The sequence below is a fragment of the Ranitomeya imitator genome, chromosome 6, assembly GCF_032444005.1.
Source record: "Ranitomeya imitator isolate aRanImi1 chromosome 6, aRanImi1.pri, whole genome shotgun sequence".
Lineage (NCBI taxonomy): Eukaryota > Metazoa > Chordata > Amphibia > Anura > Dendrobatidae > Ranitomeya > Ranitomeya imitator.
In genome coordinates, this window is record NC_091287.1 from 491,176,059 (window position 1) to 491,200,210 (window position 24,152).

Genomic DNA, 24,152 nt, shown 5'->3' on the forward strand with positions numbered 1-24,152 from the left:
AGCTTCGATCTTCCGGCTCTCGTTTAGTAGTTCTTGGAAACTACTCTGCATTAGGCCTTCAAATTGGGTATGGGGTGTAGATAGATGGTGTGTTCCACTCCAAGGTGTTCCCCAGGTTGCCTTTCCTGAGCTTCGATCTTCCGGCTCTCGTTTAGTAGTTGTTGGAAACTACGCTGCATTAGGCCTTCAAATTGGGTATGGGGTGTAGCGAGAGGGTGTGTTACACTCCAAGGTGTTCCCCAGGTTGCCTTTCCTGAGCTTCGATCTTCCGGCTCTCGTTTAGTAGTTCTTGGAAACTACACTGCATTAGGCCTTCAAATTGGGTATGGGGTGTAGAGAGAGGGTGTGTTACACTCCAAGGTGTTCCCCAGGTTGCCTTTCCTGAGCTTCGATATTCCGGCTCTCGTTTAGTAGTTGTCGGAAACTACGCTGCATTAGGCCTACAAATTGGGTATGGGGTGTAGAGAGAGGGTGTGTTACACTCCAAGGTGTTCCCCAGGTTGCCTTTCCTGAGCTTCGATCTTCATGCTCTCGTTTAGTAGTTGTCGGAAACTACGCTGCATTAGGCCTACAAATTGGGTATGGGGTGTAGAGAGAGGGTTTGTTACACTCCAAGGTGTTCCCCAGGTTGCCTTTCCTGAGCTTCGATCTTCCGGCTCTCGTTTAGTAGTTGTTGGAAACTACGCTGCATTAGGCCTTCAAATTGGGTATGGGGTGTAGCGAGAGGGTGTGTTACACTCCAAGGTGTTCCCCAGGTTGCCTTTCCTGAGCTTCGATCTTCCGGCTCTCGTTTAGTAGTTGTTGGAAACTACGCTGCATTAGGCCTTCAAATTGGGTATGGGGTGTAGCGAGAGGGTGTGTTACACTCCAAGGTGTTCCCCAGGTTGCCTTTCCTGAGCTTCGATCTTCCGGCTCTCGTTTAGTAGTTCTTGGAAACTACACTGCATTAGGCCTTCAAATTGGGTATGGGGTGTAGAGAGAGGGTGTGTTACACTCTAAGGTGTTCCCCAGGTTTCCTTGCCATTGCTTCGGTCTTCCGACTCTCGTTTAGTAGTTGTAGAAAAGTACACTGCATTAGGCCATACAAAATGGGTATGGGGTGGAGAGAGATGGTGTGTTACACTCCAAGGTGTTCCCCAGGTTGCCTTTCCTGAGCTTCTATCTTCAGGCTCTCATTAAATTGTGGTTAAATGGAACAACTGCATTTGGCGTACTAGTTGGTTTGGGGCCTACTATCGGTGTCTGCCACTCCTTGCTGTTCTCCTCCACTGAACAAAGCTGTGCCGCCTGTTTACTACGGTTGCCAATTTTGAACTGCATTTCGACTACTTACTGATTTGGCCCTACTCTCTGTGTCAGCCTCTCATTCCAGTTGTCCTCCACTGCAATGCCCCCTGGTTATTCCTGTGTTACCAATTTTGAACTGCATTTAGCCCACTTTCTTCTTTGGGCCTATATCTGTGTTTCCACTTCATCGTGCCCATTGCCCAGCCAGTGATAGATGAGTCTGCTGGTACATTGACCCATAACGCAACATTCCCCGTGCACGCTACACAACAACATTGTGACCCTGCTGAAAGTCAGGTTGCTCTTCCCGCATACCATACCACCTTACACGGGGACAAAGAGGAAGGTGCAGATGAAAGTGCAGGTTCCTTCATCAGGTGGGGGGAGGAATACTAGTTGGCGACGTCACTGGCACAGGGCCTCTCATAGTACGCAAAAGTGTTGCTGCCGGTGGGAGGCGCCCCCGCCGTGCAAACACACCGCTGTACTTTGAGGGGCCCTGTGCCAGTGCCAATGCCAACGAGTGGGCCCCCCCTGCTTGCTCAGGTTCACAGCACTTGCAAAGTTGAAATACTTACCTCTCCCTGCTCCACTGCCGTGACGTGGTCCAGATTTCCTGGGCCCACTAATTACTTGAACCAGCCCTACCCCCCACAACTTTAGCCAAATGACCCCCAATTTCAAATGCCTTCCAATTATTATAAGGTAAATTACGCTTGACAAGCTTCATTAAGAAGAATGGATGGTTTTGACATTAAAATGGCCACTCTAGGTGTTTTCCTGGCCCCCACTCACTGCCGACTATGCTGCCCCATTGACTTGCATTGGGTTTCGTGTTTCGGTCGATCCCGACTTTACGTCATAATCGGCCGATTTCACTCGACCCGACTTTGGACATAGTCGGGTTTCGCAAAACCCGGCTCGACTCTAAAAAGGTCAAGGTCGCTCAACTCTACTGATAACTACTTGGGTAAGGCTAGTTTTCTAGTGCAGGAACCTTTTTTTTCAGCAGCTCTCCACTCCGCCTAATAATTGCTGATTTGGCATCATAAACATTCTGCTTCAGTCGACCATATACTTTACATTAAAGAAGTACTCCCATGATTTTTTCTTCTTTTTAAATCTATGCGTATGTAGTATGATGTGTATGTGTTAATATACTCACCTACTGCCACCTTCTCCGGTATCCAGCGCCGTTCCGCACCTCTTGTCAGTGACATCATTACTCTTCAAACTCTTTGGGTCACATTTCGCTCTATGTGATCTGGAAGTGGCTTTATAATCTAACCTATGGCACATGAGAACAAGCCTCCATAGTCTTAAATTGTAAAAGAGACTTCGGACTCATTCATAAAGCATAGAGGAAACCGGAGAGTGTGAAGAGCGATGACGTCACTGAGAAGAGGAGCAGGATAGTGCTGGATACCGAAAATAGACAGCAGTAGGTGAGTATATTAACACACACTATACTACATATACACAGGTTTAGTTACAAAAAAAAGTTAATGAGGGGGCTTCTATTAAATGATTATGCTATATCCATATACCCTAATATGGCCTATGCAGTGGTAATGAGACAACTTCTTTGATGAAACTCTGTATTCTGTTAGTACTTTTACAATCAAAATTAATAGGACTCTCGGCGTAAAATGCAATATCTGTCCATCATTAAAGAGAACCTGTAAGAACAACTGTTATATGTTTTACTATGAATCGCAACAGCATTTCAGAGAAAAAGTAGTTGGGAAAACCGGTTGGGGACTATGGAAACCCCACTAGTCCAGTGCCCCTTGACATCGCCAAATGGGAGAGACCTGTCAATCAACTGGGGTGGATGTAGTCATTATTGGACTAGTCTGGTGTCTCTCTATAGTTACCTGGTCCTGATTCATGCAGTCTCTGGATCGAAGAGGAGTGGATAACTCTTTAATTGGATTTCCTCTGTTTTTATCTTCTATAGACGTGCCTTGAATTTAGGTATCCTTCGAGATCCTGGATCAGAAGTGGAAGATAGGCAATACCAAATTGAGCTGCAGTTGATTAACATTGGTACTGCTCTGTGGGAGCAGCTGAAACCAGAAAAAGAGAGTAACCACGGAGGACTGCTGGTTGAAGCTGACAGAGGCTCCCAGAATCCAGCACTGGAGTGGAACATGGCCAGCAGGTATTTATATATAAATGGAAGTTTGATTTCATTATACCCTTTGGGTCAGATGTGTATTTTCTGTAACTGGATCTGTATTAATACCTATGTCCAAGATACACCATCCTTGAATGACATTGTACTCGATCAACTTTTCAGAAGACGCTATACTTTATTTCTGGGTTGGTGGTCTGAGAAACCCACATGCTATGGTTTTTGGAAGTATGGAGCCAAAAACACAGGCTCGGACTGACAAGTGAAATAGTTTTGGCATATTATACATTAACAACCCATCCTTCTTCAGCCTCTGATAGATATTAGCAGCGATCCAAATTCCATCATCCCGGTCTGATCAGAACCTCCCAACTACAGTTGTATAATCCAGTCCAATTGCACTAGTGGAAAGTGTTGTGGTTTGTTTGAAATGGCGTAGATGTACGTATTAACACCCATGAGTAATAAGCTCCTGATTATTTGTTTTACCGCTACAGGCGTTCCAATCAATATAGGAAGATTATCTCAAGGAACATTAGCGCAAGGCCGAAGTTTACATTTCCAATTTTGACTCATGCTTTCTGTATACATAGCAGTGGTATGTTTATTAGAATAGGCCAGAGGACGTGATCATATAATGTATAACATTCCAGAATTCATTATCTTAACTACGATGTGAAGTTGTGTTATGTAGCCGCGCAGAATCTAGAACTTACACTTTAATAATAACAAACCACAGGTGGGCCGCTATAATGCATGCGCCCAATTAAACAAAAGGCTTTACGCCGCTTGCAAGTTGAGTTTTGCACTTATCTTTTACAAACCGCCAGATAAATTTGAGCGAAACCTAATACTGCTGCTTGAATGGCACTTAGAAAAGAAAAATCCTGGATCACTGACAGATAAAATATACTAAACAGGCTTCTGCTTTCAAGTGTTATCTGAGCGGAAGACAGCGTTCGGCGCAGAACAAAGTAACACAGGAGTACGTTTGGCAGAATGATTTGATCATGTGTTGATCTGTGTTTACATGAACATGTAGACTTAAGAAGAAAAGGGCCAAACAAATTGATATTCATGAAGATTTTTGTTGTCCTTCCCCTTCACCTCCTCCTCCCCTTGTAAAGTTATCACATTGAACCCTGTAATTTTATTTAGACTAGAACATTTACTTCTCAGGATACACTGGCCAGCTGTTGAGAGAGTTTACATCTCAAGATATCATAATATTACCCTCCAGGTTCCAGTTTTAGGCCTCATTTATGTTATCAGACGGTGCTGTAAATTGGGTTTAGTGGAACTGCTAGGGGGTCTGGATATCGGGCCGTGTTGATATGTAATTATTTGGCCATATCGGAGGTGTACTGTACATCTGAAGTATTTACTGACATATATCTCCAGTGGATTAAGGGGGTTGTCCATTCTTCGTGTACAAGTCTTCACTCTATGCTCTCGCAAGGCTGCACGCTGTGAAGAGTCCACAATGCCGGGAGCTTGACCACAAGTATGTCATTTTCATACATGCAGACATGTGCTGACGTGTGTGGCCTCATTTAATGCAAGTGTGTTGAGAAAGTCCAAAAAAGTTTAGTCTATATGTGGCCAGAAGTATGCAAATCGCATACATGCAGTCACATGACTGCCTGTTCCCAGCATCTTGTGCTCTAAGGCTGGACAACCCCTTTAAGTTGGGGATTGCTCCAGGCATATGTTCCATGACCAAGACCAGATGTGAGCACAGACCATTAAGCATGAGTTTAATACACCTGTCTGAATAGAGACCATACCCTCGACTGTTACTGCAAGTCTTCATAAAGCTGAAAGAGTAACTTGTTTTTTATTTCTTAAATTATCCTCCAGACATTGCCAACTTGTCATTTTTTTTATATACCGTATTACATTATTTTGATACCGTCTCTCCTATATACTGTGCTGCACTGCTATTTGAATGTCCAACTTATGCTTCTTTATGAGCCGCTTTCAACTACTGCTTGGCAGTGACATATTATTCAAAGCAATCTCGGCGGCCATTTTTCTGAAGCCGAGTTCGCATCTCGGCTGCAGGAAAATGGCAGCCGCGATCGCCATCTGCGCACGCGCGGCATCCCGCGGCCATTTTCCTGAAGCCCCGGGAAGCCGAGAAGAACCATCTGCGCACGCGCGGCCTCACAAAGATGGCCGCGCCCACCGATAAACGGCTGAATAGCGCAGATCGCGCTATTTTCCTTCAAGCTGCGCAGTGGATTCGCCAGTTGGACATGCGCACACCACTACGCCACCAACGGAGATCTGGGGGAGAAACAGCGCTGTCACCGCGCCCATATGACCTGACCAGCGTGAGTGACAGCCCAAAACGGCGACTTTACAAAGGTATTTCGGCAGAATAGGTGGGGAATAAAGGCTCACAAAATACACTAATGAAAAGCCCAGCTCTGCCCCTATTTAACGCTATTTTTAGCTCTTCTTGAAAAAACGGGGTGACAGGTTCCCTTTAAGTATCTGGTGTTTTTGGAGGGTAGCACCCATACAATCACTGAGGATCAATTGCTAAACATCAAATAATCTAACCACAATTGAACAAGAAAGATATACCGTATATAGACAATAGTGGTCACCTCACAAATTTTATGTCAATAAGAATCCGTAATCAAGACAAAGCCACAAAGTGATTCAAATCCATTAAAAACACAAAAACAGATACAATATAACAAAAGACCACCTAGTCTGTATATAACCTAGGTCCACCTAGCCTGTGGTTCCCAACCTACAGTCAAAAATCAAATTATAAATGGGGTTCTGGAAGTAGAAAAAAGTCTGTCTATATAGAAAATGCCATCGAAAATGCTTTAGTTTCAATACAATAAAGTGCACTGATTTTATATAAAGTGCAGTGTGCAAAGTGTTATTGCATATAAATAAATAAGCATTCAGATATGAATTTGATGCAAAAAGATATAGAAAAGGCATATAATAATTATATGCAGGATCCAATATATACTATACTAGCACGACCAATTTTAAGGCACCCGCCCCTGATGAAGCCGCATTTGTAGCGGCGATACGCATGGGGGAACATACCTACCTGTGTGTTACTTCCCATAGCACGCTAATATGATATTCCTCTTAAAATTTATCATTTTCATGCATTTAAATGATTTTACTCAATTTGTGGCTTGTCTTGTTACTGATTATTGATGACATAATAAAATTTGTGAGGTGATCACTATTGTCTATAGATTTCTTTCTTGTTCATTCTTGTTCAAATGTGGTTATTTTAAGTATTCTAGAACCTGTGTGCCCATATTAATAGCTTAGGTACACCCACTGGGTGACAGATTCCCTTTAAATAGAGTCTATTAGCAGGTTTTTGCTTTATAATCTTAGGATTAGCATAATATAGGGGCAAGTGAGCCTGATTCCAACAATGTAGCACTTATTAGGTTGTGTGCAGTAGAATCAGTGCAATAAGTGGTTTAAAAGCAAGAGATTATTACTGACTGACTAGGTCTCAGGTGCAAGCCAGTCCAGCTATACACAATTTACAGTGTATACAGAAATCTGTGAAATGGGCGGGTTACACACAGCTCAGCATTCTGAGCACTGCTACATCTACAGGAGAGACAATGGATTCTATCAAAACTGCACCAAGCAGCCCAGTAAGTGACACATCACTGGTATCAGGGTCTCTGTCCCAACATCATGCTGCTCTCAAATTACAGAGAAAAACTTGCTGTCAGATTCCCATTAATGAACCATAAAGTGAGCAGTGAAACAGCACTGCAGCATAGTGTTTAGAAAGCAAAATAAAGAAATAAAGTATAGTAATAAGAAAAAATTATGTACACCCTATTTGAATCCTATTGTTTTACACATCAAGATGTATGTAAAAAAAAAATATGGCCCTTAAAAGGTAAATTAAGTGAATTCAACCTCAGATGAACAACAACACATGACAAATTATAATGCGTCTTTAAACAAAAACTGGGCCCAGATGCAGAATCAGTGCATGAAAAATGAAATACACCCCATAAATCAAAAGCTTATAGAAACAACTTTAGCCGCAATAACTTAAAGTAATCCTCTGTATGACTTTATCAGTATTTCACATCATTCTGGAAGAATTTTTGGCCCACTCTTCTTTACAGCATTGATTAATTTCACTAAGGTTTGTGGGCATTTTTTTTTCTATTTCAGCCATTCTGATGTAGATTCGCTGATGGGATTGGGATCATTGCCCTGTTGTAGTTGCAGTTGACCCAGTTTTGGCCAAGGTTTAGCTTTTGAATGGATGACCTCCCATTTAACTCTAGAATACTTTGATATACAGAGAAGTACATGGTTAACACAATGACTGAAAGGTGGCCTGGTCATATGTTAACTAGTGATAAGCGAATATACTCGTTGCTCGGGTTTTCCCGAGCATGCTCGGGTGATCTCCGAGTATTTATTAGTGTTCGGAGATTTAGTTTTCATCGCCTCAGCTGAATGATTTACAGCTGCTAGCCAGCCTGAGAACATGTGGGGGTTGCCTGGTTGCTAGGGGATCCCCACATGTAATCAAGCCGGCTAGTAGCTGTAAATCATTCATCTGCAGGGATGAAAACTTAATCTCCGAACACTAACAAATACTCGGAGGTCACCCGAGCGTGCTTGGAAAAACCCGAGCAGCGAGTATACTCGCTCATCACTAATGTTTACTATTCAAGCCTAAATAATCACCCGCCACTACTGTGCTAGACAATTGGTATGAATTGTTTGTGTCGATTAACTGTTTTTGCCAAATGTGACACGGGTCATCATGGTAAAAAATCTCTACTTTGGTCTCGTCTGTCCAAAGACACTGTTCTAAAAGTCATGTGATTTGTTAAGATGCAGCTTTGTAAACTTAAGCTATGCTGCCATGTTATTTTTAAGAAGAAGCAAACTTTCAAAACCAGCTATGCTTCAGTAATTTGATAATTGTACTGTCATGGATTTGAAACGTTTAATATACGTATTGCGGCCTTTTGAGTCTGAGCTGTATCTCTTGTGTCTCTTTGCAATTTCTGTGAGCGTTGCACAGTCTGACCTTAAGGTGAATTTGATTGGACATCTACTCGTGGGAAGTGTTTCTCTCAAATCATTTTTAATGTCTTTCCTCCTTGGAATTGTGTTAACACAGTACCTGAATATTCCAGACCAGCAAATGGCCAAAACTTCTGCTTTTATTAAGGAGGTCACACTTGCTGATGAACAATTAATCAAGGACAGTTAAGGGCTTAGTAGGTATGGAGTGAAGTCACCTCTCCATCATGAGGCAACAAGGGTTTAATATATGTAGCCGAGATCAGGATAAATGGTTATGCTTACCAGGTCAGAAAACAGGGGAGATAATACAGGATAGCACCTTACAGGAATCTAGGCAGTGACTGAACTAGAACCTTAGATCAGGTTAGAAGTGGTGGGAGGAGCTGCCTAATAACACCCTTGCTACTTGAGGATAAGCCAGAGAGTCTCCCCTCTGCAGGACTCGATGGGGTTTAATGCCTGCAGGAAGTGGTCGTACCTCCCTTTATCCAGGTGGAGACTTACCAGTAGTAGGAAGATAGAGCAGTGTTTAAAATGCTACAAGAGGCAGCTCAGCGAGACAGGCCACCACTGGGGAGAGCAGAGCGGTGACTGCATTTATTAGGGCTTTGCATAGTGCCCATGCAAGTCACCGGCGTGATACTGAATCAACTGTGTCAAAACAGGTGGAGCTCGGTAGGAGACAGGATGGGGACGTCTGACTAACCAATCAATCAAAAGTGTTGGAGTTTTGTATGCCAGAAAAATGCTGAGTTAAGCAACATTTTTGGTGCAGGACTCAGAAAATGCAGAAAATTTATGACGTGGCATGCAATTTGTACTCCAGGAAGACTGGCATTGCGCAAGCCAGTGTTAATGAATCGGCCCCAAAGTGTTTTTCTGAGGAGCAAGTTGTAGGTTTCAGCTCTGAAAAAGTGGATATTATTTTGCACACTCATTACTTGAATGAAATTTATTTTTATTAGAACAAAATCCAGGTAAAAGTTTTAGATTTTGCTTTCAGAAAAAGATATTGCATTGAATTAACAAGTGGCAGAAGTTTATCTACTAATAGTTTGGAACGAGCGGAAATAAATGATAGCTCTTGTTATTCAAGTGAAGGGCATTTGCTGTAATAATATTCCTCGTTTTACTTCATTTTGTGAAACAAACTTTTAACAAACTGAAATTAGAGATTGTCCACTACATTGTGCTGCAATTCACTGTAAATCCCTAAAACCAGCACTTCTTTAAAGGGGGTAACTTTTTGGAAAAACAAAAAATGTGCCTCAGCATCAACAGTCAGGTAATTGCAGCTTACCTGCCTTTTGTGCACGGTGCCGTTCTTCTCCTGCATAGAGCGTGTGCGTGCACAGGGTAGTGAAGGATGCTTGCTGGGGGGCTGTGCAATGAAGGGGGTGAAGTTCCTTGTGTGGGGCTGCATGGAAAGGGGAGGATGTTGATTGATATTTGATACTGTATGATGGGGTGCTGCGTGGAGCTGAATGCAGGGGGGCTGCGCAGAGCAAGGATTTGTCACTTGCATGGTGTTGAATGCTGGGGGTCTGCGCACTGGAGGGGGTAATGTCACTGGTGTGGGGTTGCATTCTAGGGGTCTGCACTGGCGGGAGTAATTGTCAGTTGTCACTGGCGTGGGATTGCATGCTAGGGGTCTGCGCACTGGCGGGGGTAATGTCACTGGCTTGGGATTGCATTCTAGGGGTCTGCGCACAGGAGGAGGTAATGTCACTGGCGTGGGATTGCATGCTAGGGGTCTGTGCGCTGGAGGAGGGGTAATATCACTGGTGTGGGATTGCATGCTAGGGGTCTGTGCGCGCAGGAGGGGGGTAATGTCACTGGCGTGGGATTGCATGCTAGGGGTCTGCGCGCTGGAGGGGGGTAATGTCACTGGCGTGGGATTGCATGGTAGGGGTCTGCGTGCTTGAGTGGGGTAATGTCACTGGCGTGGGATTGCATGATAGGGGTCTGCGCGCTGGAGGGGGGTAATGTCACTGGCATGGGATTGCATGTTAGAGGTCTGCGCGCTAGAGTGGGGTAATGTCACTGGCGTGGGATTGCATGCTAGGGGTCTGCGCGCTGCCGGGGGGTAACGTCACTGGCGTGGGATTGCATGCTAGGGGTCTGCGCGCTGGAGTGGGGTAATGTTGCTGGCATGGGATTGCATGCTAGGGGTCTACGCTGCAGGGGGGTAATGTCACTGGTGTGGGATTGCATGCTAGGGGTCTGCGCACTGGCATGGGATTGCATGCTAGTGGTCTGCGCGCTGGAGGGGGGTAATGTCACTGGCGTGGGATTGCATGCTAGGGGTCTGCGTGCTGGAGGGGGGTAACGTCACTGGCGTGGGATTGCATGCTAGGGGTCTGCGCGCTGGAGGGGGGTGATGTCACTGGCGTGGGATTGCATGCTAGGGGTCTGCGCGCTGCAGGGGGGGTAACGTCACTGGCGTGGGATTGCATGCTAGGGGTCTGCGCGCTGTAGTGGGGTAATGTCACTGGCGTGGAATTGCATGCTGAGAGTCTACGCGCTGCAGGGGGGTAACGTCACTGGCGTGGGATTGCATGCTAGGGGTCTGCGCACTGGCGTGGGATTGCATGCTAGGGGTCTGTGCGCTGGAGGGGTGGTAATGTCACTGGCTTGGGATTGCATGCTAGGGGTCTGCGCGCTGGGATTGCATGCTAGGGGTCTGCGCGCTAGAGGGGGGTAATGTCACTGGCGTGGGATTGCATGCTAGGGGTCTGCGCGCTGGAGGGGGGTAATGTCACTGGCGTGGGATTGCATGCTAGGGGTCTGCGCGCTGGAGGGGGGTAATGTCACTGGCGTGGGATTGCATGCTAGGGGTCTGCGCTCTGGAGGGGGGTAATGTCACTGGCGTGGGATTGCCTGCTAGGAATCTGTGTCCGCTGGAGGGGGGGTAATGTCACTGGCGGGGGATTGCATGCTAGGGGTCTGCGCTCTGGAGGGGGGTAATGTCACTGGCGTGGGATTGCCTGCTAGGAATCTGTGTCCGCTGGAGGGGGGGGGGGTATTGTCACTGGCGTGGGATTGCATGCTAGGGGTCTACGAGCTGGAGGGGGGGTAATGTCACTGGCGGGGGATTGCATGCTAGGGGTCTGTGCGCTGGAGGGGGAGGGTAATGTTGCTGTCATTTGGTTGCATGCTGTGTGTCGGCTGTGGCGGGAAAAAAAAAAGGTGATGTGACTCGCGTGCTATTTGCTTTCATCATGACTTATCTCCAACGTGGCTTAGTTCTACATGATGATTTCTAAGGTTCATCGTTCTACATTTGAATGTATAAATATATTTATATCTTTCTCCCTTTTTTTAACTTATTTATATATGTGTTTTAATAAATCCGTTTGAGAACTAATGGTTACATTTGAATCTCTATTATTATAAAGCTTGGTGTGACTTTAGTGAAAGATCACTGCCAGTTGGATCTGTATTGAGGTGTGTTCAGCTATTGCGAGTTGTTGGGGAAACTATCTTCAGCAGAGTCCTCACCAATATACCACGCTAAATTGTTCAGAACTCGCTGACAATTTCTTTCCTGTCAGCAGCTTCTAAAGCAGCTTCTAAAGCACCACTCCTGCGGTGTTTTCTATCACAGCACTGAAGTGGTGCTTCTAATCTAAGATGCCTGCACCTACTCTCATACTTACCCACCACTGTCTTCACCTTCTATTAGTACCGATCTCATCAGTCTCCAGCAGTTTGTGACCTGCAGGATGGCTCCAGTGTTTACTGGACGAGCCGGCGGTCACATTTCAATTCAAGTTTCAGCGCTTCATTCTGGCTCTCATAGACTCACTGAGCGCTTGTTCACACTTTCAGTATTTGGTCAGTATTTGACATCAGTATTTCTCTGCCAAAAGCAGGAGTGGGTGATAAATGCAGAAGTGGTGACGTGTCTCTACTATACTTTTGCTCTGATTCTTCCACTCCTAGTTTTTGGCCAAAATACTGACCAAACAGTGAACATGTGAACGTGGCCTTAATCTATGGTCAGGGACCTTGTTGTGTCCTAGCAATGATAAGCTCCCGGTGCTAAAATATTCATTGCAATTAAACAAAGCCAATGAGCTTGTTTGGAGAAGCATCATTGACGTACCTTGTCTCTCTCATATACTCTTCTGACCGACCCCCTCGGACCAGTCTAAACCTCTCTGTCTGATCCAATAGGAGAGGGATCTGGCTCTTACCTTAACAAGGGATCAGTAGAGGTGTGTCTTCATCCTAACGCACATATATTCCATCAGCTCTCGATTTCAGGAAGCCGGTTATAAACTACTCTCCTGGTGGTATCTGGTCCCAACTCACCTACACTCTATTTTTCCAGATGCCAATCCCATGTGTTGGAAAGGAGAAAGAAGAGGGTGACCTATTGCATATTTTTTTTTTCCTTTTCTGGGAAAAAGTACAACCAGTGACTAGTGATGAGCGAGTGTACTCATTGCTCGGGTGATTTCCGAGTATATGTTAGTGTTCGGAGATTTAATTTTCATCAACGCAGCAGAAGCCTGAGTACATGTAGGGGTTGCCTGGTTGCTAGGAAATCCCTACATGTAATCAAGCTGGCTAGTAGCTGTAAATCATTCAGCTGCGGTGATGTAAACTAAATCCGAGGGTGCTCTGGAAAACCCGAGCAACAAGTATACTCGCTCATCTCTACTAGTGATACATAAATTCACTGATTGTATTCCACACCTTGATCCAGCTGTGGTCCTTCTCCATCACAGTGACATCCCTTTAAAAACCTACAAAAACTCAATACTGAGACACCTAATTGCATCTGCTAGAGTGTGGATTCCTTTGTTATGGAAAACAGATACCACTCCGACAATATCGCTTTGGTTTTCCAAAATAAATGAGATTATACAAATGGAGGAGCTTTCCTCTACGAGTAATTACTCCTATGACAGACTCTACAAATCCTGGTTTTAGGCTATGTGCACACGTTCAGGAATTCATGCAGATAATTCCTGTGGAAATCCGGACATTTCTGCCAGATTTCCGCATGAAATCCGCATGCATTTTTTGCGCAGTTTTGACGCGTTTTTTGCGCGGTTTTTCCCGGACATTTCCTAATGCATTAGACAGTGGGAAATCCGCGAAAAAAACGTAAAATTAATGAACAGGTTCATTATTTTTCCTCAATGCGTTTTTCATGCGGAAAAACGCACATCATGTGCACAGAAACTGCAGATTCCATTATAAATGATGGGATGCTTAATGTATGCAGAATATTTGCGGTTTTATAGCTTTTTTATAGCGCAAAAACGCTAAAAAAACGCAAATAATCTGCAACGTGTGCACATAGCCTTACGGTCTGGAGATGAGATCCTCTGCTGACTACCTCCACCTTATAGGGGAAGACTAGGTCCACACTCTAGGAGCCTCTTCCCCGCCACCTCGCTCCTGTACTTTATTTCCCCCAATCCCACTTTTTTCTGGTAATTTTGTGTTTGTGGTTTAAATCCACTCTCTACTTTTTCTCTTTTTCTTTCTCATCCTCCTTGTTCATTTGCACAATTTATATGATGATGTAATAACGCTAAGTTTGAGTCGCCATAGTGGTAATATTCTGTAGCCTGATTGAACGAATATGCAACCCGAGATTTTACCTTGAATTTATATTTTGAGGAAACTGTTTATTATTTCTGTGTGGCCATGTTTGACCGGCTAATTCTGGCACAATGAATTTCTTCTGTTTGTACTTGTATTTCTTTTTGAAACTTAATAAAGATACCGTACTTTTTTTTTTTTAAATAAGAGACATCACTGATTTTGGTTTAACCTCTACCTCCTGCTGTCTTCAGATTACATAGCAAAAACCTGCTGACGGATTCCCTTTAAGGATTTCACACCATTCCCCTGTCTCATCAGTCTCCATGTTCTGTTCAGTTCTCGGTCTTCTCATCTCTGAGGGAATACCTTCACCTCCTCTCCTAGGTTAGAATGGGTCCTCATATTACTGACAATTCGTACTCCCTTATACATTCATTCATACTTTCTTTCTTTTTCTTTCTTTCTTTCTTTCTTTCTTCCTTCCTTCCTTCCTTCCTTCCTTCCTTCCTTCCTTTCTTTCTTTCTTCCTTCCTTCCTTCCTTCCTTCCTTCCTTTCTTTCTTTCTTTCTTTCTTTCTTCCTTCCTTCCTTCCTTCCTTCCTTCCTTCCTTCCTTCCTTCCTTGCTTCCTTCCTTCCTTCCTTCCTTTTTTCCTTCCTTCCTTCCTTCCTTCCTTCCTTCCTTCCTTCCTTCCTTCTTTCCTTTCTTTTTCTCTTTCCTTCATTTTTTTTTCTTTCCTTTTCCATGTTTTTCTTTTTTCTTTCTTTTACTCTTTTCCATCTTTCTTTTTTTTTCTTTTTTTCCTTCTTTCTTTCTTTCTTTTTCTTTCTCTTTCCTTTTCCATCTTTTTCTCTTTCCTTTTCCATCTTTTTCTTTATTTTTCTCTTTCCTTTTCCATCTTTTTCTTTCTTTTTCTCTTTCCTTTTCCATCTTTTATTTTCTTTCATTTTCTCTTTTTTTTCCATTTCTTTTTTTCTTTTCTCTGAGAAACCTTGTATACAAAAATGTTCATTAATTATGCACTAAAATAGCCAATTTTGGGGGGTATTTTTTGAAGCCGACAGTTTTTCCTAAATATTTAGTGAAGTCCAACATTGCGCGGCCATAATTAAGGGATTCTTGACGGTTTGTGAAAAGCCTATAAATGTATTTCTCCCTATGACCCGGCAGTAAATCTGCAGACTTAGTTCCCGTATGAGCAGTTGATAAGGAGATTCGTAGTTCATCAGGCCATAACTCATCTCTTCTCCATGTTCTCTACTAAGAGCGACCAGACAGTGATCTCTTCCTCTGACATGAGCAAGAACAGTGACTCGCATGAAGTGCTCCTGTCCTGCCAACTCCAGTTGTTTCAAAGAAATTACTGTTGGCCTGAATTACATCGCGAGTATCCCAAAATACATCCCACAGATGGACTCCGTCAGTGCAGAACAGTAATGCACTCTCATAATTGGCTGTGTCATACTTTAGATCCCTATAAAGGAAGAAGGAAGGACGGCTCCCTGCTCAGTTTTCTCCACACCCATTTATTCTCTCTTCGTCCAAAGTAGCCTCGACCACAGCTGCGACCATGGCGTTAAGCAGTTTGGGGGTATTAGCTGTTGAATGGCTTCCAGTCCCTCATTTTTAATACTTCTCTCCATCTGAAATGAGAGAGCTGCAGATGTAGAATGTGCCTTGAGTTATGTTCATAGCTTGTGGGTGATAAGGCTGCCTTGTACCCGGCTGCCAGCTCTGTTTCCTCTCATTGGTTGCATATGTGTGCCGCTCATGTTAGAACTATTTAACCTCATAGGAACTTGCTTGGAATTGGAAGCTAAAAAGAAAAATAATTTTACAAGAATAGAGACTTATGTATTTTAATGCATTCAAAACGTTGTTATAAATGCAGAATGCATTTTCGACTTTTTTCAAATAGAAGCATATTTTAATTTATGCATTCAAAACGTTTATTTACAGAATTAATTTTCGACTTTTTTTTCTAATAGAAACATTTTAACGAATACATTCAAAATGTTTCTTTACAGAATTCATTGTCGAATAGAGGCTTTTATTATTATTATTATTATTATTATACATTTTTATAGCGCCATTTATTCCATGGCGCTTTACATGTGAATACGGGCAAATATAGACAAATACATTAAACATGAGCAGATAACAAGGCACACGAGTACATAAGGAGGGAGGACCCTGCCCGCGAGGGCTCACAGTCTGCAGGGGGTGGGTGAGGATACACTAGGAGAGGGAAGAGCTGGCTGTGCGGCTGTTCAGTAGGTTGAGGATCACTGCAGGCTGTAGGTTTGTCGGAAGAGATGAGTCTTCAGGTTCTTTTTGAAGGTTTCTATGGTAGGCGCAAGTCTGATGTGTTGGGGTAGAGAGTTCCAGAGTATGGGGGAAGCACGGGAGAAGTCTTGGATGCGGTTATGGGAAGAAGAGATGAGAGGGGAGTAGAGAAGGAGATCTTGGGAGGATCGGAGGTCGCGTGTAGGTAGGTACCGGGAGACCATGTCACAGATGTATGGAGGAGACAGGTTGTGGATGGCTTTGTATGTCAGTGTGAGGGTTTTGAACTGGAGTCTCTGGGCGATAGGAAGCCAGTGAAGAGCTTGACACAGGGGAGAGGCTGGGGAATAGCGGGGGGACAGGTGGATTAGTTGGGCAGCAGAGTGTAGGATGGATTGGAGTGGTGCCAGAGTGCTAGAGGGGAGTCCAGAGAGTAGGAGGTTGCAGTAGTCGAGGCGGGAGATGATAAGGGCATGCACTAGCGTTTTTTATGTATTTTAACGAATACATCCAAAACGTTTCTTTATTTGCAGAATGCATTTTCAATTTTTTTTTTACATTTTTATTTCGTGTCTTCCGCTTCTTATGGCTTACAGTGTAGAGTCAGCAGACCGAGCATCTTCCAGCTCTGTTGCTGCTTTGATGACTGCAGTGAACGTATTGCGCATATGGCATGCTCCCCCTAGTGGTGGTAGTATTAAAGGCAGCACAAAGTATAGGCTGATCTTTACAATATATGTTCGGATTCCGTGTATTGTGCCCAGATTCTGTTATTTATTCCATTTATCATTACTACATGTTGAGCGTGTGGTTTGGATTGAGTGGGGGTGCGTCTGGTTGCACCTGCTTTCCTTGTAATGCTCATGTATAATCCTCCTTCCACACAATACATGCAGTGAGGTTGTCAGTTAGCAGAAGATCATGTAATTTATGGTAGGGATGGAATTCTTTCCACGTAATATTAATAACAACGTCTCTTTTATCTTCTTTTGGCTCGGATTGGTTTTCTCATGAAAATCTTTTTGGTCTCGCTTTCCATCCTGCATATGATGCATTATTAGTAGATTTGGCATTGCATTCTGTATAAACCCTCTTTCGCTCACTTATAAACTTTGGGATAACTTGTTCAGATCCATATGAAATGAAATCGCTTTGTACTGAGTCCAGATCAGAAACTGCTCGTCTTTTCAGTTACTAAATCTCTTTTCTGGGGTTATAACTTCATAACATTTTTGCTTAGATTTCTTACTGGAATCCAAGATGATTTTACATCACTTAAAGGGAGCTTGTCCGTATAGTTTTATACATGGCAGTAGTGACCTAACTGTATAGGTGCTTGTCCCCTGAGAAAAGTGATGCCTTTTTTGTAGAGATCTGATGTGCCAATCATGAGAAAATAAGCTTAGAAGTCATATGCAAATCAGGCTGACGATGCACTGGGGGAGTCTCCATGCAGTTGGAAGAAGCAGTCTGACACACCCCCAATGCACTTCCAGCTTGATCTGCATATTACTTCTGCAGTGCATTTGTCATGACAGGCACATCGGATATTGGTATCATTTCTATCAAGAAACGAGCGCCTACACAGCCATACCACTATTTCCATACACAAAAACGTGTTGAAATGTTCCCTCTAGTCCTATATTGACACACTCAGGAAATGCATGTTAGGTGAATCTTTGGTGTAGCTATGGCCCGTGCTTGGCTGAGCAGGCATTTCCTGAGGCTTGAGATGAGACCAAGAACTAGAGTCCAGTGGTGATCAGGTAAGCGTCAGAACTGGACCGGTGGAGGATAGAGATGGGCTAGTATTGCTTTTTAATATATATATATATATATATATATATATATATATATCTATAATATAACGCTGGGAGCGTCACTCTGTCCGAAGCCTTTATAGACTGCGAAGGCGCAAGCGCCGGCGCAGTCTGGGCCTCACAGAGTGACGCTCCCGGGAGATCGCGGTGTGCGTTCACACTGAACGCACACCGCGATCTCCAACAGAGAAGCAGGGACCGCCAGGAGGGTGAGTATCGGCCATATTCACCTGTCCTGCGTTCCACCGCTGAGCGCCGCCATCTTCCCGGTCTTCGGCCTGTGACCTTCAGTTCAGAGGGCGCGATGACGCGCTTAATGCGCGCAGGCGCCGCCCTCTGACTGAACAGTCACGGCCAGGAGACCGGGAAGATGGCGACGCCCAGCGCTGGAACGCAGAACAGGTGAATATAGTAAGTGCTGGGGGGCCTGAGCTGGCGGCGATACCGGCACCTGACCCCCACAGCATGCCGGTGCCCCCGCCTGCTCAGGCCCCCCAGCACTCGGTGCCGAGCGGGTCAGAGGCAGTATGGGGACGCAGGATGGAGCAGCACATAAGGATGGGGACGCAGGATGCAGCAGCACATAAGGATGGGGACGCAGGATGGAGCAGCACATAAGGATGGGGACGCAGGATGGAGCAGCACATAAGGATGGGGACGCAGGATGGGAGCAGCACATAACGGGATGGGGACGCAGGATGGAGCAGCACATAAGGATTGGGACGCAGGATGGAGCAGCACATAAGGATGGGGACGCAGGATGGGAGCAGCACATAACAGGATGGGGACGCAGGATGGAGCAGCACATGACAGGATGGGGACGCAGGATGGAGCAGCGCAGGATGGAGCAGCACATGACAGGATGGGGATGCAGGATGGAGCAGCACATGACAGGATGGGGACGCAGGATGGAGCAGCACATGACAGGATGGGGACGCAGGATGGAGCAGCACATAAGGATGGGGACGCAGGATGGGTGCAGCGCATGACGGGATGGGGACGCAGGATGGGAGCAGCGCATGACAGGATGGGGACGCAGGATGGGAGCAGCGCATGACAGGATGGGGACGCAGGATGGAGCAGCGCATGACAGGATGGGGACGCAGGATAGGAGCAGCACATGACAGGATGGGGACGCAGGATGGAGCAGCGCATGACAGGATGGGGACGCAGGATGGAGCAGCGCATGACAGGATGGGGACGCAGGATGGAGCAGCACATGACAGGATGGGGACGCAGGATGGGAGCAGCGCATCACAGGATGGGAGCAGCGCATGACAGGATGGGGACGCAGGATGGGAGCAGCGCATGACAGGATGGGGACGCAGGATGGAGCAGCACATGACAGGATGGGGACGCAGGATGGAGCAGTGCATGACAGGATGGGGACGCAGGATGGGAGCAGCGCATGACAGGATGGGGACGCAGGATGGAGCAGCGCATGACAGGATGGGGACGCAGGATAGGAGCAGCACATGACAGGATGGGGACGCAGGATGGAGCAGCGCATGACAGGATGGGGACGCAGGATGGAGCAGCGCATGACAGGATGGGGACGCAGGATGGAGCAGCACATGACAGGATGGGGACGCAGGATGGGAGCAGCGCATCACAGGATGGGAGCAGCGCATCACAGGATGGGGACGCAGGATGGGAGCAGCGCATGACAGGATGGGGACGCAGGATGGAGCAGCACATGACAGGATGGGGACGCAGGATGGAGCAGTGCATGACAGGATGGGGACACAGGATGGAGCAGCACATGACAGGATGGGGACGCAGGATGGAGCAGCGCATGACAGGATGGGGACGCAGGATGGAGCAGCACATGACAGGATGGGGACGCAGGATGGAGCAGCACATCCCAGGATGGAGACCATATACCAATATAAATGCTCGCCACCCGGGCGTAGAACGGGTTCAATAGCTAGTATATATATATATATATGGGTTGGCACAAGTGATTAACCCGCAGATATTTGCAGCAAATAAAACACAATACCACAAAATTGACAATAGAAAAACATCTTATATATTACATAATTTGCGTAAAAATTCCTTAATGGATTATGCATGTAATAAATACCATATTTATTAGAAATACAATAAAATTCAGCCGATCAATGATAAAAACAGAGGCAGATAAGTCCAAATGTGCACACGGTCAGATAAGTCCAAATGCAATCCTGAGCGCTTGGTGCATTAACTCCTGATGCATTAAAATCTCTCTCACCGTGGTACTTGAATCCACAATACGGGATTCTTCTCCAAAGATAAATATTGCAGCAAAAGTTATTTCAGGAGCGTGGTCCCGGCCGGTGACACACGCTCCTTGAGTCTTCTTCCCCGCGGCGTGCGAGCGTGATTCAGCTCGTGGTTGAGGTCTGCGGCACTCGGATAGACCGAGTATTGCTTTTTGTTTTTCATCCAGTTCATCTATTTTTTTTTTGTAAGGGAAAACACTATTATATGTGCAGTGGTTACCGATTGTTATTTTATTTGTGAATGTTTTTTAATATTGCACTTTCTTCTTCTTTAGTATCAGAAGACATCAAGAACGGCGAGCAATACTGAGCCCAATTCTAACTGACTTCACAGTGCGAGTCACCGCTGCACCAGCAATAATCTTCAGTAAACTGTCCCATGATAGTCTGCAAACTGAGGTGAGAGCACAAAACCATTGACATGCTACAGGTTCATATATATATGGAATTTTTATTACACTTTTAAGAAATCCTCCAAATCCATAAGAAACCATATTATAGCCTTAATATGTTTTCCAGAAATAACTTCAAAAGAAAAAAAAAACATTCAGGACGAAAACTGATTCTTAAGGGATCTATTTGCGTGGTAGATTGAGAATGATCTTTTTTTTTTCTTGTTTCATTACATGCCAAAATTTATTTTTTCACAGCGCATCTGTGTTACCCCAGCAGTTTGTGTTTTCGTTCCGTGTTATTACTTTTAATACTGGTGACTCTAAATAGTTCATTAGCTTAAAGGGCAACGAAACATTTTTTTTGTGTTGTAATTTTTTCTTTTTTCAGTGGTCTTATAATTACAAACAGAATGGTGGGGATCTGGGTCTTCAGACTACAATCTACCCCTTAAAACAACCCTCGAGAGGTGTACAACTTGGCAGACAGGAGCTTGCAGCTCGGCAGACAGGAGCTTGCTGCTCGGCAGGCAGGAGCTTGCTGCTCGGCAGGCAGGAGCTTGCAGCTCGGCAGGCAGGAGCTTACAGCTCGGCAGACAGGAGCTTGCAGCTGGGCAGATAGGAGCTTGCAGCTCGGTAGACAGGAGCTTGCAGCTCGGCATACAGGAGCTTGCAGCTCGGCATACAGGAGCTTGCAGCTCGGCATACAGGAGCTTGCAGCTCAGCAGACAGCAGCTTGCTGCTCGGCAGACAGGAGCTTGCAGTTCGGCAGGCAGGTTCTTGCAGCTCGGCAGACAGGAGCTTGCTGCTCGGCAGACAGGAGCTTGCTGCTCGGCAGACAGGAGCTTGTTGCTAGGCAGGCAGGAGCTTGCTGCTCGGCAGACAGGAGCTTGCAGTTCGGCAGGCAGGAGCTTGCAGCTCGGCAGGCAGGAGCTTGCTGCTCGGCAGACAGGAGCTTGCAGTTCGGCAGGCAGGAGCTTGCAGTTCGGCAGGCAGGAGCTTGCAGCTCGGCATTCAGGAACTTGCAGCTCGGCATTCAGGAACTTGCAGCTCGGCATTCAGGAACTTGCAGCTCGGCATTCAGGAACTTGCAGCTCGGCAGACAGGAGCTTGCTGCTCCGCAGGCAGGAGCTTGCTGCTCGGCAGGCAGGAGCTTGCTGCCCGGCAGGCAGGAGCTTGCTGCCCGGCAGGCAGGAGCTTGCAGCTCGGCAGGCAGGAGCTTGCAGCTCGGCAGGCAGGAGCTTGCAGCTCGGCAGAAGCTCTCTATTGAGTGCAATTCCACCTTTGGGTGTACACTCATTGTTTGAGCAATTGAAGGGGGTCTTAGGAACCAAGCGCCTCTCTACCGATCTGTTTGTAATTGTAAGGGCACTGAAATATGAAAAAAAAAAAAAACTTAAAAGGGTTTGGTTACTTTTTGAAGGATATGTTCACCATATCACACAATTTTTTTTTCTCCATTGGCATCCAAATTGAAAAATAAAGGAACTTGCCAAATAGTTTTTGATTATAAAATGTGCTACTGTTTTGTGTCTGCAAGTTCTTCACATATCTGTGCATATCCATGGTAACAGACAGCAATCAGACTGTGTAGTCTGATCCTCCCTTTCATCTGTCATCTACTTCTTAGCATACATTTTTAGGGTACAGACTGTACCACAGAGGATCATGAGATCAGACTACACAGTTTGTTGTCTGTCACAATGGATGCACTCAGATCTGGTTTGCTGCTGTAGACACATAACAATTGCATATTTTAATTGAAGAGTATTTGCAAAGTTGCTTCGCTTTTCATCCTAGCAGTGGTGGGTGAGTAGCAAAATGGTTGTAAATTTGCACAATAATTTGCAAGAAAAGGGGGTTAAAAGTTCCTTATGCGAATGTAGCTGTAGTGAGTGTGTGACCACCACAGCACCACTCCTATATACAGTGAATTGGCCAGTGGCACGCGTGCAGACTACCATTCCAGTGACACAGGAGACCTTAAACCTCCTTTCTTGGGAGGGTTTCTGTGGTTGGACCCTCAGCAATTATACATTTTTTAACTTGTCCTATGAATTCAATGGGGATAATCTGTTTAACAGTAATTTTAATTTATATTTCATATCATAAACAACAGCACACATGAAAATAAGAAACTTTGTAGTATATCTTAATAGAGAAATCTGCTTCTTTCTCCTCCTGGATAAATGTATGGGTAATATCATAGATTTTCTCATTATTGAGATAGGAAATAACAGTTGGTGCTTATAAGATTCTATGGAGAGGGGAGGAGCTAGAGGCGGAGACAGACATTCTGCTGCAAGTTCTCCTGGAACAACAGTTACAGTTCTCCATAGAACTTTATGAGCACCAATTGCCATCTCCTATCTCAGTAATAGGAAAGTCTTTATTCATTGAAAACACATTTTTACCCATGAATTGAGAATGAATGAACAGTGCAAGAGAAGAATGAAGAGGCTTTCTCTGAAGCAATATATTACGTTCATGTTTAATATTTATGTAAAGAAAATTAAGATGACAGTGACTCTCTAAGTTCTTCACATTACAGTGTGCTACTCAAAAAGCCTCCCATAGTAATATTTAGTAAGTGGTGGATGTACTGTATGGTTATATGAAGCCGCCTGCGCCCTGCCCGCGCCTGCCTCGCCTCAGTATACATGTTCTGTTAGCCTGGCAGTTTCCCACAGTGTTTGTAGACGTTCTCCTCCGTATACGCGATTGCTGAATTTTTGACGTGTCTCACTTGGTCAGCAGCAGAACATTTGTATTGATTACAAATGAAAATAATCTGTGTTAGAAGACTTTGGCACCCGCGTGTAGGTATTTCAGGTGCATTTGATTTAGGAAATGTTAGACACGGATATTTCTGAGGTTTCTTTGGTCCCCTGAGCTGAAGTAAACACAAATGACATGAGATCTACCTTTTCACCTCAGGATATTTTAGTGTGTGGCCATTCCTTGGAAGTGAATATTACCACAAGCTTGGACTTCTTCCTAAGTGTGGCTCAAGTACAACTTCTGCAACAGCTGCTACAAGCGAACATGGTCGGCTTTGAACAAGCAAACATGGACGCTGAGGTAAGACATGGCAGACTTAACCTCTGGTTTTCCAGACAACTCCAAACTACTAACGTCTTCTAATAGATGGTTATTGTAAGTCATGTCTATGAAAAAAGTTTGTACTGTATGTAATGTAAAGGATGTGAATATTCAATGCAAGGGAACCTGTCGTTTCCGGTAACTTTTCAGAATGAGCTAATATGTGTATGTGAGGAATATCACCATATCTGCCCATTATGTGACTCAGAGCTTGCATTTTTCAAGTGTTCCCCT

At 45.0% G+C, this 24,152-nt stretch overlaps 1 protein-coding gene across 1 annotated transcript in view; it reads left to right on the plus strand.

Annotated features, from left to right (window-relative positions):
- Window positions 1-24,152, plus strand: part of VPS13B (vacuolar protein sorting 13 homolog B) — a 1,386,889-nt gene that overhangs the window by 916,383 nt on the left and 446,354 nt on the right. The window contains exons 31-33 of the mRNA XM_069731647.1: window positions 3,248-3,451; window positions 20,700-20,823; window positions 23,754-23,897. Coding sequence (XP_069587748.1) covers window positions 3,248-3,451; window positions 20,700-20,823; window positions 23,754-23,897 — 472 coding nt within the window. The remainder of the gene's footprint in view (window positions 1-3,247; window positions 3,452-20,699; window positions 20,824-23,753; window positions 23,898-24,152) is intronic.